Here is a 15763-nt window from a genome sequence, read left to right as displayed (position 1 = left end):
CTTAGCTGGAATTTCCATTTATTAGGGTGGAAATGAGTGTCTTAAATATTATGAGCATGTATACATTGCATTTCAATTTTGTTTTCTAAGTTTGATAAAATTTGATTTTAAATATGATTTTTATTGTGTTATATAGAGCAGTTGCCATTTTACAATTCATGTGTACATTTCTCTTCTGGAGAATGTTACCCCTTCCTTGGCTTATCCCAGTAGTCCCCTTTTGAATATAAAATGTTTTAATACTTTGTTTTTGTTGTTGTTTTTCCCCAAAAACATTGTTAGTGCGGTAATGATGCCTGAAAGGTCAAGATTTTTTTCCTCTTTTTAATTATTTTTAATTAGTTGATGTCAATGACATATACATTAAGTAAAATACCTAGCAGCGTGTGGTGGTGTACACCTGTAATCTCACCTATCAGGAGTTGTGAGTCCCAGGCCAGCCTGGCTACATAATGAGTGAGCAAGCATGAGACCCTGTTTTAAAAACAGAGCAGCAACAAATTTACTTAGTGGGAAACTGAAGTCTTTTCTGTTTTACGAGGTTATCTTAGTATTTGGTTTTCTGAGTCTTAGTAATTATTCTTAGAGTAAGAAAAGCACCAAATTGAGCATTCAGTTCTGATGCTAAATATATATCCAGTGTCCTAATCTTTTTGTTGTTTAATGAAAGCCCTTTGCCTTCATTTGTGTAACCACATACAGTAAAGAGAAACTGAGGTGCTAGTGAACCTGGATAATGTTGAAATTGTTTTTTTTGTTTTTCTTGTGGTTTTTTTTTTTGGGGGGGGGTGTTAAAAAAAAAAAAAGACTTAGCTGGTGGCTCATGATTGTAATACTAGCTACTCAGGAGGCTGAGATCCGAGGTTCTCAGTTCAAAGCCAGCCATTTGAGATTCATCTCCAATTAACCACCAGAAATGGTGTTGTGGCTCAATATGGTAGAATATTAAACTTGTGCTGAAGAGCTCAGGGACAGCACCAGGCCCAGAGTTCAAATCCCACAGCTGACCAAAAAAAAAAAAAGATACTTTCCATCTTTTCCTTACTGATTAAATTTCAATAACTTGATGTCAAATGAATTTATAAATCCTGAAAGTTAACTAACAGCTTGATAAAGAGCTTGAAAGAAATAGATAACAAAGGGGTATCTCGGCATTTGAAATTCAGTATAAATGAATCAACTGTAATCAATCAGTCCATCATCAGGTAATTGGTCTTCTAGAAGGGGAGGGAGAGAGAGCATGTGTGTACTTCCTATCCCCGCCCACTTATTTGCTAAATGTGTTCCTAACACTTTGTGCTAATGGTTTAGAAGTGTTTCATGTTAAGTCTAGGAACTCTCAGAACAGCTACTTTGTGTAAAAAATACTTCTACGTTCCTACTCTTTCATTTGCTAGCTCATCTGTGTCCAGTCTTAGTTGAGGCAGAATTGAAAGTGACAGGAGAAATAAACCTATTTATAAGCCAAGGGCAGTACTACATGCCTATAATCCCACATGTTGTAATCCCAGCTACTGAGACTGTTGCAAAGTTTATGATAGTCTCTTGTACCTGCTATGTTGTCAGTTGCAAATGTATGTAAGCCATAGAACCAGTAATTAAATAATGTAATTGCAGCGTTCATCACTCTTAGTAGTATAATTTCTTAGATCTGAGTTAAGAAATAACATATTTTCAGTATCTGAATATATACAAAAGGTGTTTTTGTTTGTTCATTTTTTTGTCTGTCATGGGGCTTGAACTCAGAGCCTGGGCTCTATTCCTGAGCTTTGAGCCACAGCTCCATTTCGTGTTTTCCAGTAGTTAATTGGAAACAAGAGTCTCAGACTTTCCTGCCTGTGCTGACTTTGAATCGTGGCTTTGAATCCTCGTCAGGAGGAACTAGGATTATAGGCACCTGGATAAAAGCGTTTTATATGCCAAGAAAACTGTTAAATTCTCAATCTTACTACAAAAGTAGGTTGAGGGCTGGGAGTTTGGCCTAGTGGTAGAGTGCTTGCCTAGCATGCACGAAGACCCGGGTTCGATTCCCTGGTACCACATACATAGAAAAAAGCCGGAAATGGTGCTGAGGCTCAAGTGGTAGAGCTCCAGCCTTGAGAAAGTCCAAGGACAGTGCTCAGGCCCTGAGCTCAAGCCAAGGACTGGCAAAAAAAAAAAAAAAAAGTAGGTTGATTTCTTTGTAGTAATATAAAAGAAATCTGTGTTTTATTCATTTCTTACTTGTAATTATTACAATGACTGTTTAAGACAGGAAAAAGATTTGTGGCCATCTCTTCATTTCTCAATGTTATGAAACGAGTCTTTAAAAATTGATTTTGGGCCTGGGAGTGTAGCTTAGTGGTAGAGTGCTTGCCTAGTATGCTTAAAGCCCTGGGTTAGATTGCTTAGTACCATATAAACAGAAAAAGTCAGAATTGCCGTGGCTCAAGTGGTAGGTAGAGTACTAACCTTGAACAAAAGAATTTGCTCAGGGGCAGTGCCTAGGCCCTGAGTTCAAGCCTCAGGTAGGACTGAAAAAAAAAAATTGACATTTTCTAATAGAAGAAAAAGTAACATGTTCTGTGTATAATACCTGGTTCTCCCTTTTAGTGTTCTAACATCCTTCTATAATGCTGAAGATGAGTCAAACCTTCTCTTACCTAAGCTGCCCACATTACCAAAAAAGTAAGTATCAAAGTTGTATGTCTTTGGAATTAATGTTGCAGGTTTATCTGCTTTAAATGCTGGTACGTACTTTTCTCATGAATATCATTCTACCTTTTCTCTTTTCTCTCAGTTACAACAACACCTCAAAAATATTTAGGTAAGAGATACCTTACTTTTTAGGTTGTTTTTAAATAAAATAATAAATTTTTTATTTGTAAGAACATGATTGAAAGATGACTCAATTTATTTTTATATTTTAGTGAAGAGAATTCTGATGAAATTATTAAACTCTTGGGAGATGTCAGGTAAATCAAATTTAAATAAGTATGATTTCTTTAAGTTGCTTTTCATATTGGTCAGGAACAAATCTTTTGTTCCATTATCTCATTGTGGACACTCAGTGTCTTTAAATAATAGATGTTACCATCTTGCTGTTTTATTGTATGCCCTTCTTTTTTTCATATGTTAGCAGTAATGTAGTGTACTTGTATTTAATAAGTAAAAGAAGATAGTACTAGGATTTCCAAATTTTTGGTTTTATGTTCATTATTGTGTCATTACCATGATAAAACTGTTTTGTTATTGGCTATATATGTAAATACGATTTTAGTATGTTAATTACTTACTGTATTATATAGTCTGTAAGGAATTTATATTGTTATTTCGAAACAAAAAAAATGGCGTGCTGTGATTGAATATTGAGGGTTGCTGTGTTTGCTTAGTGTATTGGTTCTCCCTGCAGAGGAATTTTAGCACTCAGATTAAATGAAAGCAGTAACAATTGATATTTTGGCTAAAAAACACAGTCATCTTAAAATAGGGACTTTTAGAGAAGGGGAATTAGCAGGAGGGAGAAAGGGAAAAGAGATGGTTTGGGAGGCTGAATATACATATGAAAATAGGATGAAATTCTCCAGAAACTGAAGGAGTAGATAGGAGAGAGGACAATTTAGAAAGAGTAGATCAGTGGTCAATTTGATCAAAGCATATTGTGTTCATGTTGTCACTATCACAGTGTAACATTTTTGTACTATTCGTTCATGCTAATTTGTATTAAGATAATGTAGAAATAAAAGCAACATATTAAAAACACCATTCATCTGTTTTGTTCACTGGTTCTCCGCTTGTCACATTATTTGTTTATTAGGTTAAATATTCTTGTCCTTGGAGGAAGTTCTGGATATATTGAGCTTTATGCTTACGGGATGTTCAAAATTGCTCGTGTTACAGGGGTAAGCTTTTCCTTTAAATTTCCTGGATTATATCTCTTAAAATAGAGTAGCTAATTTACTTATGAAATAAGAATAACATAGTAAGGTTTTTTATTTTCTCAGTTTGAATTTGTTCTTAAATATTTCGAGGATTGTTTTAAACTAAAACAATAGTGATATGTCTATAGAAATGAGGAGCTTTTGGTGGAATTAATTAAGCTTTTTCCTTAATGAAAAGATTGATCTGAGCCACTTGACCCTGATTTAACTGAATCAATCAGAAGCCACTGTATATTAAGTACTGAGTCTCCTCTACTGTTAAATCAGTTTTCTCCATAGCGTTTTCATCTTGTTTTCACAATTCCCCAAGGAGAAGACAATATAGCCTGTAGGGAATTTGTTCATCAACCCTTGATGTGTGACTGTTGATGGAATTGCAAGGGGTAGGGTGGTCCAGAAATTTTGTTGGTTATAGGTCTTTGTGAGTACCTGCTTTACCTACCTTTACCTGCTACATAGGTATGGCTGAAACCAGAAGTGTGTGTCACAGCTTTCTAAAGCTGTGCATAAAGTTTTGCTTCCAGTATTATAAGCAGATGCAACCTAGCAGAATGATAACTACATATATGAAGGTGTGTGATTATTTTGCAGATTGCTGGCACTTGTCTTGCATTGTGTCTCTCAAGTGATTTAAAGTCATTATCAGTGGTCACAGAAGTTTCTAATGGTGACGCTTCAGAGGTGTCATACTTTCAGGTGTGTATTGGAACTTCGTATTAGTAGAGAGTAAGAATGTGTTTTAGTTTTTCTGCTGTTTTTTTTTTTAAGGGGGAGGTAGGTATGGAGGATTGACAGGGCATACTAGCATACTGTCTGCTTCTGAGTGGGTCCCCACTGCCCTGGGTTTATCTCACTGTATTCTAATGATCAGCAAAATAAAACATCTACTTGGAGTTTCTAAATTGTGCATATTGAAGGCTGTTGAATAACTATTGTTTAATATGCTTAATTATAATATTTTTATAAAAACAAATGTTTTGACAATCATGGTTCTTATAACAGAATTGCTTGGTTTTTAGCATTTTCTTAGGACTTAAGGGCTGATATTTATTATGTGCCAAGTCCCAAGTGCCTTAAACACAGCAACACAGGTATAGGCACTGTTATTATTCCTGTAGAAAATAATGGACACATACAGAAACTGCAGCATTTGTTTGATATCATATAATTGAAAAGTGGTCCTAGGCAGTCTGCTTTTAGGTTCTATGCCTTTCTTCTCTGCTTTCTAATGAGACGAAGCCTTGCTCTGTAGTCCAGTCTGGCCTAGAACTTCAGGTCCTCATGCTTGAGTCTCCCAAGTGCTGGGATTATAGGTATGCAACAGTATACCGAGCTGCCTGCTAGAGTTAGCACATGCCTTTTGTGTAAAACATTTATGTACTGGTGAGGGCTCTTTTATTGTGTGTGGCATATATTATAAGATTAGGAAACTGACTGGACTTGTGTTACGTAGATTGTAGCTTTGCCTTGCCAAGAAAACTTCCCCACTTTTTCACCTGAAAATCCTACATGTTTATCATAGAATGTGTGAATTTTTCAAACAAAGTAGAGCAAAAGGATAGAAGATTTGAGAGCTACAGTGCCTTCAGTGGTGTACTATTTGAGAGTCCTAGACATGCAATTCATAAGCAATGGTAGTTCACTTTTGTGTCTTAAGGCTGATCACCAGACTGTATTTGTGCTTTCATATAGCAGTTTTTTTTCTGTGAAGTTAGTAATAGGTACTTTTAATGACCACTTCTGTGTGGTTATTAACCTTAACACGTATTGTTAGGGTTATTTTTCTTGTATTTGCTAGTAGGACTTAATGCCTTCTGGTGACCTCCCTTAATCTCCAACTTTGTTGTTGTTTTGTTTTTGTTGTTGTTTTTTTTGCCAGTTCTGGGCTTGAGCTCAGGGCAGGGCCTGAGTACTGTCCTTGGACTTTCTCAAGGCTAGAGCTCTACCAGTTGAGCCTCAGCACCACTTCTGTTTTTTTTCTATGTATGTAGTACTGAGGAACCCAATCCTTTGTGCATGCCAGGCAAGCCTTCTATCACTAGGCCAAACTCCCAGCCCACCTTTGTTATTCTTAAAAGAAGCAGAATTGGGAAGTAGGGCTGTGGCTCAGGGGTAGGGTGGTAGCCGTGAGCTGAAGAGCTCAGGGACAGCGCCCACGCCCAGTGTTCAAGCCTCAAGACTGACCAAAACAAAGAAAAAGAAAAACATCAACAAAAAAGCAGAATTCTGTTGAGTGAGACAAGTCAATACCTAAGGATCAAAAGGCGCATGGTATCCTTAATATGCGGCAATTAAATCCAAAGAGTACAAGAGCGAGGACTCAATAACTGCATACCCAAAGCTATGGACATGGTAATGGAAATATAAACATAACTATATAGACATAAAACCCTATGACTCTATAGACATAATGTTTTATTTCATAAATTAATGTTGCTATGACATAAAACCCTTAGCCTAATTGTGATTAAGTTCTAAATACTAAGTCCCAGTGATTGTAAATAGAGATTCCCTCCTTGAACACTTGTTTGTTAAACTTGTCATTTAAAATATGATGTAAAAATCAACGTTAATAAATTCTTCAATAAAAAAAAGCAGAATTCTGATGTGATCTTTCTGATACTTAGATTTTACTCCTTTTTAAGTTAGAGTATATACATGTGCATGCTCGTGTGTGTGTGTGTGCATGCGTGCATGTGCACATGTGTGTTTGTATTAAGGAACAATTTATCATGAAAAATAAACCCATCTGATTATGACTCTTTTTATTCTTTTTTTTTCAGCTTGAAACCAATCTGCTGTACTCCTTCTTACCTGAAGTAACTCGGATGGCCAGGAAGTTTACTCACATTTCAGCTCTGTTACAGGTATTAATTCATTGCTTGCTTTCTAGAAATATTTACTATAACCTTTGTACTTTTATTTTTTAAAAATCAAAATGCAATATGGGTGCCTGTTCTGCTAATTCTACAATATTTACTAACACAAGAAAAGGAAGTTTATTTGAAGATCTACTCAAACCAATCCTATTTATCACCTCCAAATGAAAGAAAAAAAGATAGTCTTAATCTTTTAAATTTTCCCATGAATAAAACACTACTTATTTTGCAAATAAGATAGTCTTTTTATGACTTAGCTTTTGCTCATAGGAAAGATACTCCAAATCAGTACATAGTTTTATAGGTCAGCAGTTTGGGCTAGACTCAGGAAGTTCTGATGATCTGTATCTGGTGTGACAGACTGATCATGCAAGTTGATATGTGTCCCTAAGCTGAAATGGCCCTGCATCTTTCCTTCATCCTGAGCCAGCCAGCCCTGGTTTGTTTCTGTGGTAGTGGCAACAAAGTTTTCAAGAGTCCAGGTTGAACTACGGTGGGTGGGACTCTTCTATAATCTAGCTATAGGAAGGCTCAGGTAAGAGCATTATAAGGTAGGAAGTTTGAGCTGTAACAAGATTCTGTCCCCCTTTGGCCTCAGCAGTGTTGTTTCTACTGCGTTCTGTTTGAGCAAGACATAGGGCAGCCAGATGCAATAGAATAGAATAGATCTGGATTGACGAATTGAGAAGAACGGTGGCCATTTTTATTATCCGTCTCCTACCATGACCATTAATTTACTTGATGATAAATATTACTAGGGGTTGGAATCTTTTAAGGGTCCCCTGACAGTTTGATAGCTGAACAAGCCAACATTTTGAAACTTAGTATAATAAAATACACCTTAAATAATAAAAGAAGATGTTTGTTTTACTAAATACAAAAGTGTTCTTTTGAAATGGGGGGTGGGGGTAACATTGTTCAAAAAGAAATGTACTTGAGCCAGGAGCGTAGCCTAGCGGTAAGAGTGCTTGCCTAGCATGCACGAATCCCTGAGTTCGATTCCTTGGTACCACATATACAGAAAAAAGCCAGAAGTGGTGCTATGGCTCAAGTGGTAGAGTGCTAGTCTTGAGAATGCCCAAGGAACAGTGCTCATGCCCTGAGTTCAAGTCTCAGAATGCACAAAAAAAAGGAAAGAAGAAAGAAATGTGCTCATTGCTCTACTTATGTAACTGTACAACACGTTTACAATAAAATTTAAATATAAAAAAATGTTCTTTTGGGCCGGGAATTTGGCCTAGTGGTAGAATGCTTGCTTAGCATGCATGAAGACCCAGGTTCGATTCCTCAGTACCATATACATAGAAAAAGCTGAAATGGGGCTGTGACTCAAGTGGTAGAGCTCTAGCCTTGAGAAAGTCCAAGAACAAGCCTCAGGTCCTGAGTTCACGCCCCAGGACTGGCCAGAAAAATAGTTCTTTTGTAAATGATTCTAAGAATCATTGATTCTTTGATAAAAATAGTTAAGAAGTTACCAAAGAGCTGGTGGCTCACACCTGTAATCCTAGCTAGTTAGTAGGCTAAGTTCTGAGATTTGTAATTAAGCCAGGCTGGACAAGAAAGTCTGTGAGACTCTTAGCCCCAGTTAACCATCAGAAAACTGGAAGTGGTGCTGTGGCTCAATGTGGTAGCTAGCCTTGAGCAAGAGAGCTTAGGGGCAGTCCTCAGGCCTCAAGTTCAAGCCCCACAACTGACAAAAAAAATAAAAAAATAAAAAACGTTACCAAAGGTTAGCTACAATCTTCTCTTTTTCTTGGGGTTAACTGAGTTAAATAGAGTGATTGACAGTAAGTTCTAGAATTCTTTGTGAACCAAAGAAGCACATATTAGATAGAATGTTGGTTTAAAACATTGTCATTTAAGCTGGCCCGGTGGCTCACGCCTGTAATCCTAGCTACTCAGGAAACTGAGATCTAAGGATCATGGTTCAAAGCCAGCTCATGCAGTACAAAGTCTACAATGCCAAGAGACTCTTATCTACAATTAATCGCTATAAAATGGGAAGTGGACCTGTGGCTCAAGGGTAGGGCGCAGTAGCTTTGAGCTGAAGAGCTCAGGGACAGCACCCATGACCCCACCCCACCCTCCAAAAAATAAATTGTCTTTTAAATTTTTTTTTTTTTTTTTTTTTTTTGGTGCCAGTCCTGGGCTTCAGCTCAGGGCCTGAGCACTGTCCTTGGACTTTCTCAAGGCTACAGTTCTACCACTTGAGCCTCAGCACCACTTCTGGCTTTTTTCTATGTATGTGGTACCGAGGAATCGAACCCGGGTCTTCATGCATGCTAGGCAAGTACTTTAACCACTAGGCCAAACTCCCAGCCCAATAAATTGTCTTTTAATATTTTCTTTTTTTTGCTAATAGTATATAAATTTGTCACTGACATGTATGTGTGAAGCATGGGAAGAAATACTGATGCAAATGGATTCTCGTCTCACTAAGTTTGTGCAGGTAATACAACTATCTCACACTTCCCATGGAAAGAGTTAAAAAGTCTGTATTTGCTTCATACAATATATGAGAAAAATCAGTTTAATTTATGAAAAGTTAAGATCATAATTTCTGCAGACAGCTTGGCCTAACCCCTATTTTCACAGTGTAAATATTTGCAGGAAGAGGGGTGGGGGTGGGAAATGGAGACAAAGACATGAGAAAGGGGTATCACTGTGTGAGAAGTAATGCACCTACTATCTGGCAAATGTAACTGTAACCCCTGTATACATTACAATAAAAAAAATTGTAGGAAGGACTCTCAATAAATTAGATCTTTTTACTATAGCAAAGTACCTGAGGTTGGGTAATACATAAAGAATAGAGGTTTATTTAACTTCCAATTTTCTAGACTAGAAATCTGAGATCATGTAGCTCTGTTATTTTCTTCTTCTGGGAGCAGGGCCTCATGACAGATGGCATCTTGGCAGAAGAATCACATCATGACCCAGGAACCAGAAAATAGAGATGGGCTGTCTTGCTTACTTTGCAGGATCTAACCAGGTTCCCTTGAGAACTACATTAGTTTCTTCACATCGCAGCACTACCAGTGGCCTAACCACCTCTCTCTATTCCCTGCCTCTTAAAGATTCCACTACTTCAACAGCATTACACAATGCATGAACTGTTAGACAAACCACATCAGATCCTTAGCTGACTCTTTTTTCCTTTGGAGCAACTTAGTGCAGCGGATGGGCTTTGGGAATGAGGAAGCTATTGAAACAGCTGACTGGTTTTCTCCCTGAGTTTCAGATGATCTCTTTACATAATATGGGAAGACAGAAGCAAAGAAGGGAATTGTGGTCCTGATATACTGAGTAGGTGTACTTTTATAAGCTATAAGACACATATACATTTCTTTTTATTTTTTTCTAGGAAAAGAACACAACTACATCAGTACAGGATGAATTTATGCACTTGCTGTTGTGGGGGAAGGCCAGGTAATAAACTCTTGCTTTTCACTTTCTTTTTGTTTTTAGTCAGTTGTGGTGCTTAAACTCAGGTCCTAGATGCTGTACCTGAGCTCTTTTTGCTTAAGGCTAATGCTTTGAGCCAGGGCTCTCCTTCCAGTTTTTTGAATAGTTAATTGAAGATAAGACTCTCACAGGGACTTTTCTGCCCCAGCTCTCTTCTGTCTTCAAACTGTAATTCTCAGATCTCAGCTACCTGAGTAACTTCCCTCTCCTGCCTTTCTTTTTTTAATGAATTATTTTATAAGTGAATAAAAATGAGTGTAATTCATTTGTACAAACAAAATAAAAAATTCCGGTACATAGAAGTTTCAAAAATATATATATCTCTAGGTTTTTAGATATACCCTTTTGGGTATGTGTGGTAGTTTTTATACTGAAGTTTGAGTTTTTACTTAGCCAAACAAAACCTTTTCTTTCTGGTACCTTAGAAAGAACTTTCCCATCTTAAGAACATTAAAAGATTGCTCTGTACTTATTTCTAGAGTTTATTTTATGGTTTACATTTATTGCTTTCTGTATTTCAGATGTGATTTCTGATTGTGCATTTTGTTAAGCTGTCACCCTTTTCCTGAATGTTTAGATAACTGCAGTGTGGCTTAGTGCACATTGCCCTTTGCCTTGCTAAGTCAAGTGCCTTTTTACTATGCATCGTGTGCACCTAAGAGTGCATGGGGTGTCTTATTTCCTGTTTTTGTCCTTTTTTTGTGTACAAAAAGAAAGTTGTATTTTTGTTAGGCTATTTGTAGTTTGTTCCAGAATCTTGTTTTTTCCTTGAAACCTAAGCTGTTAAGCAGATACGGATTTTGGATGGAGAAATGACTAAAACATCCTTTTTCATTGTAGTGCTGAACTTCAGACCCTTTTGATGAACCAGCTCACAGTAAAGGTGCTGTTAAAAATATTTGTGTATTCAAGTAGCTATGAATGCAGTCTTAAATTTTTTCTTTTAGAGTGATATATGTTCTCCTAGTTGAATGCTAATGTATTTTCTTCTTTTAATTAGGGGTTAAAAAAGCTTGGCCAATCTATAGAGTCATCATATTCCAGTATACAGAAATTGGTTATAAGTCATTTGCAGAGGTATGAAGGTGGCGGGCATGGCTTTGGTTTTTCTGTAAACCTACCTTCATTGTCTGGCATTTTCTTCTGGAATCTTGTCTAGCTGAAATTTTTGCATTGGCGTTTGAAGGGGAATCTTGGCACACCCAAGTGTAAAAATTAATTCTGCTTCATGAAATAATTTTCCACTATCTTTTCACCAGACTAGTCTCCTATCTGGATTTTTTCCCTCACTAAACTGACTGTAAAGTATATTTTGAAATAGGGTGTATATTCCCTTTTTTTTCCACAATGAAAATTGAATATCTTGTAAAGCATAATTTTTATTCAACATCCTAGAATTTTGTTCTGAGTCTCATTATACCAGGATGAAACTGAATTAGTTATAATATTGGCTGGCCCAGGGGCTGGGAGTTTGGCCTAGTGGTAGAGTTGCTTGCCTAGCATGCACGAAGACCCGGGTTCAATTCCTCAGTACTCCACATACATAGCAAAAAGCCAGAAGTGGTGCTGAGGCTCAAGTGGTAGAGCTCTAGCCTTAAGAAAGTCCAAGGACAGTGCTCAAGCCCTGAGCCCAAGCCCAGGACTGGCAAAAAAAAAAAAAAAAAAAAAATATTGGCTGGCCCAATGCTAGTATGTGGCAGAGCCAGAATTCCTTTTAGTCTTCTTCAGATCTCGTGCTGTTTCTATCATAGAAGCTTGGGTGACCATTTTATAAGTGGATGCTGAATATTCGGTTTAAGTTTGGATAAAGTCCATTATGTCATGCCTTCTGCACTGGTCTTTCTATATTTTGTCCCTCAAATGTCTATTCTTTCTACTCTTCTCTACTTTTCTTGCATTGTTCTGGGTCAAAACCAGGGCCTTACATATGCTGGGCAAGCACTGTACTGGTGAGCTATATTCTAGCCCTGCACAATGTATATTCCTCAATAAATCCACTGGACTGACTCTTACGGAAGCTCCCAGTGCCCTCTCTTTGATCTTAGAATCAACATGTTTCATAACCCTTACTATACTTGCCTCTCCGCGCTGCCTTTTGTTTTTAGAAGAGGTCTTGGACTTTTCCACACTTGACTTTTCCACGTTTGACATCTCGCACCCAGGGATTTGGTGGGGGGAGCTCCTTTTTGCTTCCTGAACACCTGGTCTACTCTTGTATCTTCAGCTCTCAGCTCAGTTTACTTCCTCTGAGCAGCTTTTGCCAGTCTCCATATTAACTCAAATTCTACTTAGACCCTTGCCCTATGCATTTCCCTCATGGCATTTATGGTCATCAGGAAGATACACTGTGTGATTGTGTAGTTGTGACCTGTCTCCCCCGCCCCCTTACACTGTAAGTTCCATGGTCACGAGGACCCGATTCTTGTCACCATTATTTCCCTAACATCTAGCCCAGTGCCTGACAGTCGGATCTTAAAAACTATTTGTTTAATGTTGGATAAATATAGATGCACAAAATGGCCTACTGGCTATCTTTAGAGTATCTTTAAAGTACCAAGATTGGGGCTAAGAGGTAGCTTAGTGGTCGAGCACTTGCTAGCATGTGCAAGGCCCTGGCTTTGTCCCTAGCACTTTCCCTCCCCGCAAATAGTGCCAAGACTGAAACATAATTTAATCTTGTGGTCATGTATGTTCCTCTCAGTAGGTGATAACTGGATGCTTTTGCTTGTTTTTCAAAAAGTTTAGAGATGTAATTCTTTTTGATACAGAAAGACAAAGTTACCTTCATATTTTATTTCTGAAAACTTCAAACTGTTCAGGAAAGGTAGTGATTGCCCACCACCTTGACAAAGTAATGACACTATTTTTTCTGTTTTGCTAGTGGTTCTGAGTCTTTACTGTATCATTTGAGTGAACTGAAAGGAATGGCTTCATGGAAGCAAAAATACAAACCTCTTGGACTAGATGCTGTAGGAATTGAAGGTAGTGATTTCTCAGTGGAATATGCTAAACATAGTTTACTTATTTAACCAGTACTGTTTGTTTGTTTGTTTATTTATTTATTTATTTATTTTCCTTTAGATGCGATTTCTGCGGTGGGTTCTTTTATACTCAAGGCAAATGAACTTCTTCAGTAAGTAATGGGTTACCCTAGAATCGCTGATTATGAATATTCACTTTTTTTTTCTTTTGTTGGTCATGAGGCTTGAATTCTGGGCCTGGTCATTGTCCCTGGTCTTTAGCTCAAGGCTAGCACTCTACCCATGAGCCACAGAGCCACTTATGGTTTTCTGGTGGTTAATTGGAGATAAGAGTGATAATAGTCTCATGGACTTTAGTGTCCCAGTGGCTTTGAACTGTGATCTTCAGATCTTAGCTTCCTGAGTAGCTAGGATTACAGGTGTGAGCCACTGGTATCTGGCTGAATATTCACTTTTGAAATTAAGTAAGAACCTCACACACATACTTGAATTCTAGTGCTTGAGATGCTATGGCAAAAGGATTCTAAGTTTATTTCCTTATATAATCATATAAGAGTTTCAAGTCTAACAAATTTAACTTTGACTTAGTTTTTAATCTCTACATCTATTAAAGTTTGGCTAGTTGTCCCATACGGTAAGATACAGTTCAGGAGCTCATGTTTTTGTTTCATTTTGTTTTGTTTTATAGTCAGCACATGTGTTTAGTTCTTTTGAACTTGGGGCCTGAGCTTTTTTTCTCAGGGCTAGTGCTTTACCATTTGCTTCATTTTTGGTGTTTTGGTGCTTAATTGGAGTTAATGAATCTCCTGGATTTTCCTGTCCAGGTTGTCTTTGAACTGCAGTCCTCAGATTCCAGCCTCCTGAGTAGCTAGGGAGAGGTGTGGACAACCAGCACTGAGTGTCTCAGGTTGTTGTCATTCCTGATACTGCCTCTTCTTGGCGCTGTCTGTGCTAGGGAGCTTTGTCGCCTACCAGTGTATTCAGCATTGCTGACACTGGTTTTAATATGTACTGTATTTTTCTAAGTGTACTGTCTATTTTTCTAAGTGGACAATACATATGCTTCCTCCTGTTCACTGTCATTTTAACGGGGATCTAGAAAGTGAAAGCTCCAGCATTTGCTAGAAGACAAAGGGAGAGAAGAAATAACATTGTTTTCCTGTGTTTTGGAATATTTGCAGGATTTATCACATTTGCTGAGAGCAAATATGAAATACTAAGTGTTCTGTGATTACTGTTCACTATGAGTAGAAAGTGCTTAACTTCTTGATCCTCTCAAGTAGAAAAATGTTAGTATGGGGCCGGGAGTTTGGCCTAGTGGTAGAGTGCTTTGCATAGCATGCACGAAGACCCGGTTCGATTCCTCAGTACCACATACATAGATAAAAGCCAGAAGTGGTGCTGAGGCTCAAGTGGTAGAGCTGTAGCCTTGAGAAAGTCCAAGGACAGTGCTCAGGCCCTGAGCTCAAGCCCAGGACTGGCCAAAAAAAAAAAAAAGAAAAATGTTAATATGAAGAGTTACAGATGGAGTAACAGGAGCTGTGTGGAAAGGCTTGGGTGTGGCCTGGTTTCCTAGGTAGAGGTGAGGGTGTTAGTTAGGGAGAACACAGAGAAACTTTGTTTTTCACTGGTGCTTCGAGAGAATTTTAGTCACCCTGCTTGGCAACATAGGGTTGCTGCAGACTTTGATTTTCTACTAGTGTGAGTGATACCCACCTTTCAATGGTATTATGAAACTTATAAAAAGTACTAGCACTGCTGAGAATATAGCTCACTGGCACACTGGTGCCTACCATGCACAGGTCCTTGGTTCAGGTCCTAGGACCTCAAGGAATATCAGTACAGTTATTATTTGTATACTGTAATTATCACGTAGATGTAAACTTAAAGAGATTGTAATATTGAACTCATTTCTGTATTCAGTAAGACATCAAAATGAAGGTATTTATTTATTTGTTTATTTTTGTCATTTCTTACAAGTCCAGGGCAGTTCCTTTTTTTTTTTTTTTTTTTTTTGCTAGTTCTGTGTCTGTACTCAGGGCCTGAGCACTGTCCTTGGACTTTCCTCAAGGTTAGAGCTCTTCCACTTGTGCCATAGCACCGCTTCCAGCTGTGTGTGTGTGTGTGTGTGTGTGTGTGTGTGCGCGTGCGTGCGTGCGTGCCAGTTGTGGGCTTGGGCTCAGGGCTTGAGCACTGTACTTGTGTTTTCTCAAGGCTAGAGCTCTTCCACTTGAGCCACAGCATGACTTAATGGCTTTTTTCTATGTATGTGGTACCGAGGAATCAAATCCTGGTCTTCAAGCATGCTAGGGAAGCACTTTATCATTAGGCCAAACTCCCAGCCCCAGGAATTCAATTTTTGAGCCCTTGTTGATTGGAAAATCAGCTTCATGAAATGATATCCAGTAGTATCAGACACCATGACAATACAAATTTATAGTAGTAACTTCCTATTGGAGTCAATGTTTTTCTTATTGACTAATGTAAGTAAATTTTTTTAACAAAAAATGTTGGAAAT

At 37.9% G+C, this 15763-nt stretch overlaps 1 protein-coding gene across 2 annotated transcripts in view; it reads left to right on the top strand.

Moving 5' to 3' along the window:
- Anapc4 (anaphase promoting complex subunit 4) overlaps positions 1–15763 on the top strand; it is a 39195-nt gene that overhangs the window by 9494 nt on the left and 13938 nt on the right. For both annotated transcript variants that reach the window (XM_090343748.1, XM_090343747.1), the window contains exons 4-15: positions 2593–2667; positions 2780–2806; positions 2910–2954; positions 3797–3881; positions 4512–4616; positions 6704–6787; positions 9162–9248; positions 10164–10228; positions 11105–11147; positions 11265–11341; positions 13146–13246; positions 13346–13397. In XM_090343748.1, the coding sequence (XP_090199874.1) occupies positions 2593–2667; positions 2780–2806; positions 2910–2954; positions 3797–3881; positions 4512–4616; positions 6704–6787; positions 9162–9248; positions 10164–10228; positions 11105–11147; positions 11265–11341; positions 13146–13246; positions 13346–13397 (846 nt within the window). The remainder of the gene's footprint in view (positions 1–2592; positions 2668–2779; positions 2807–2909; positions 2955–3796; positions 3882–4511; positions 4617–6703; positions 6788–9161; positions 9249–10163; positions 10229–11104; positions 11148–11264; positions 11342–13145; positions 13247–13345; positions 13398–15763) is intronic.

The sequence above is a fragment of the Megascapheus bottae genome, chromosome 13, assembly GCF_031878675.1.
Source record: "Megascapheus bottae isolate mThoBot1 chromosome 13, mThoBot2.hap1, whole genome shotgun sequence".
In the NCBI taxonomy this organism is placed as follows: Eukaryota; Metazoa; Chordata; class Mammalia; order Rodentia; family Geomyidae; genus Megascapheus; species Megascapheus bottae.
This window is presented reverse-complemented; position numbering and strand designations above follow the sequence as displayed.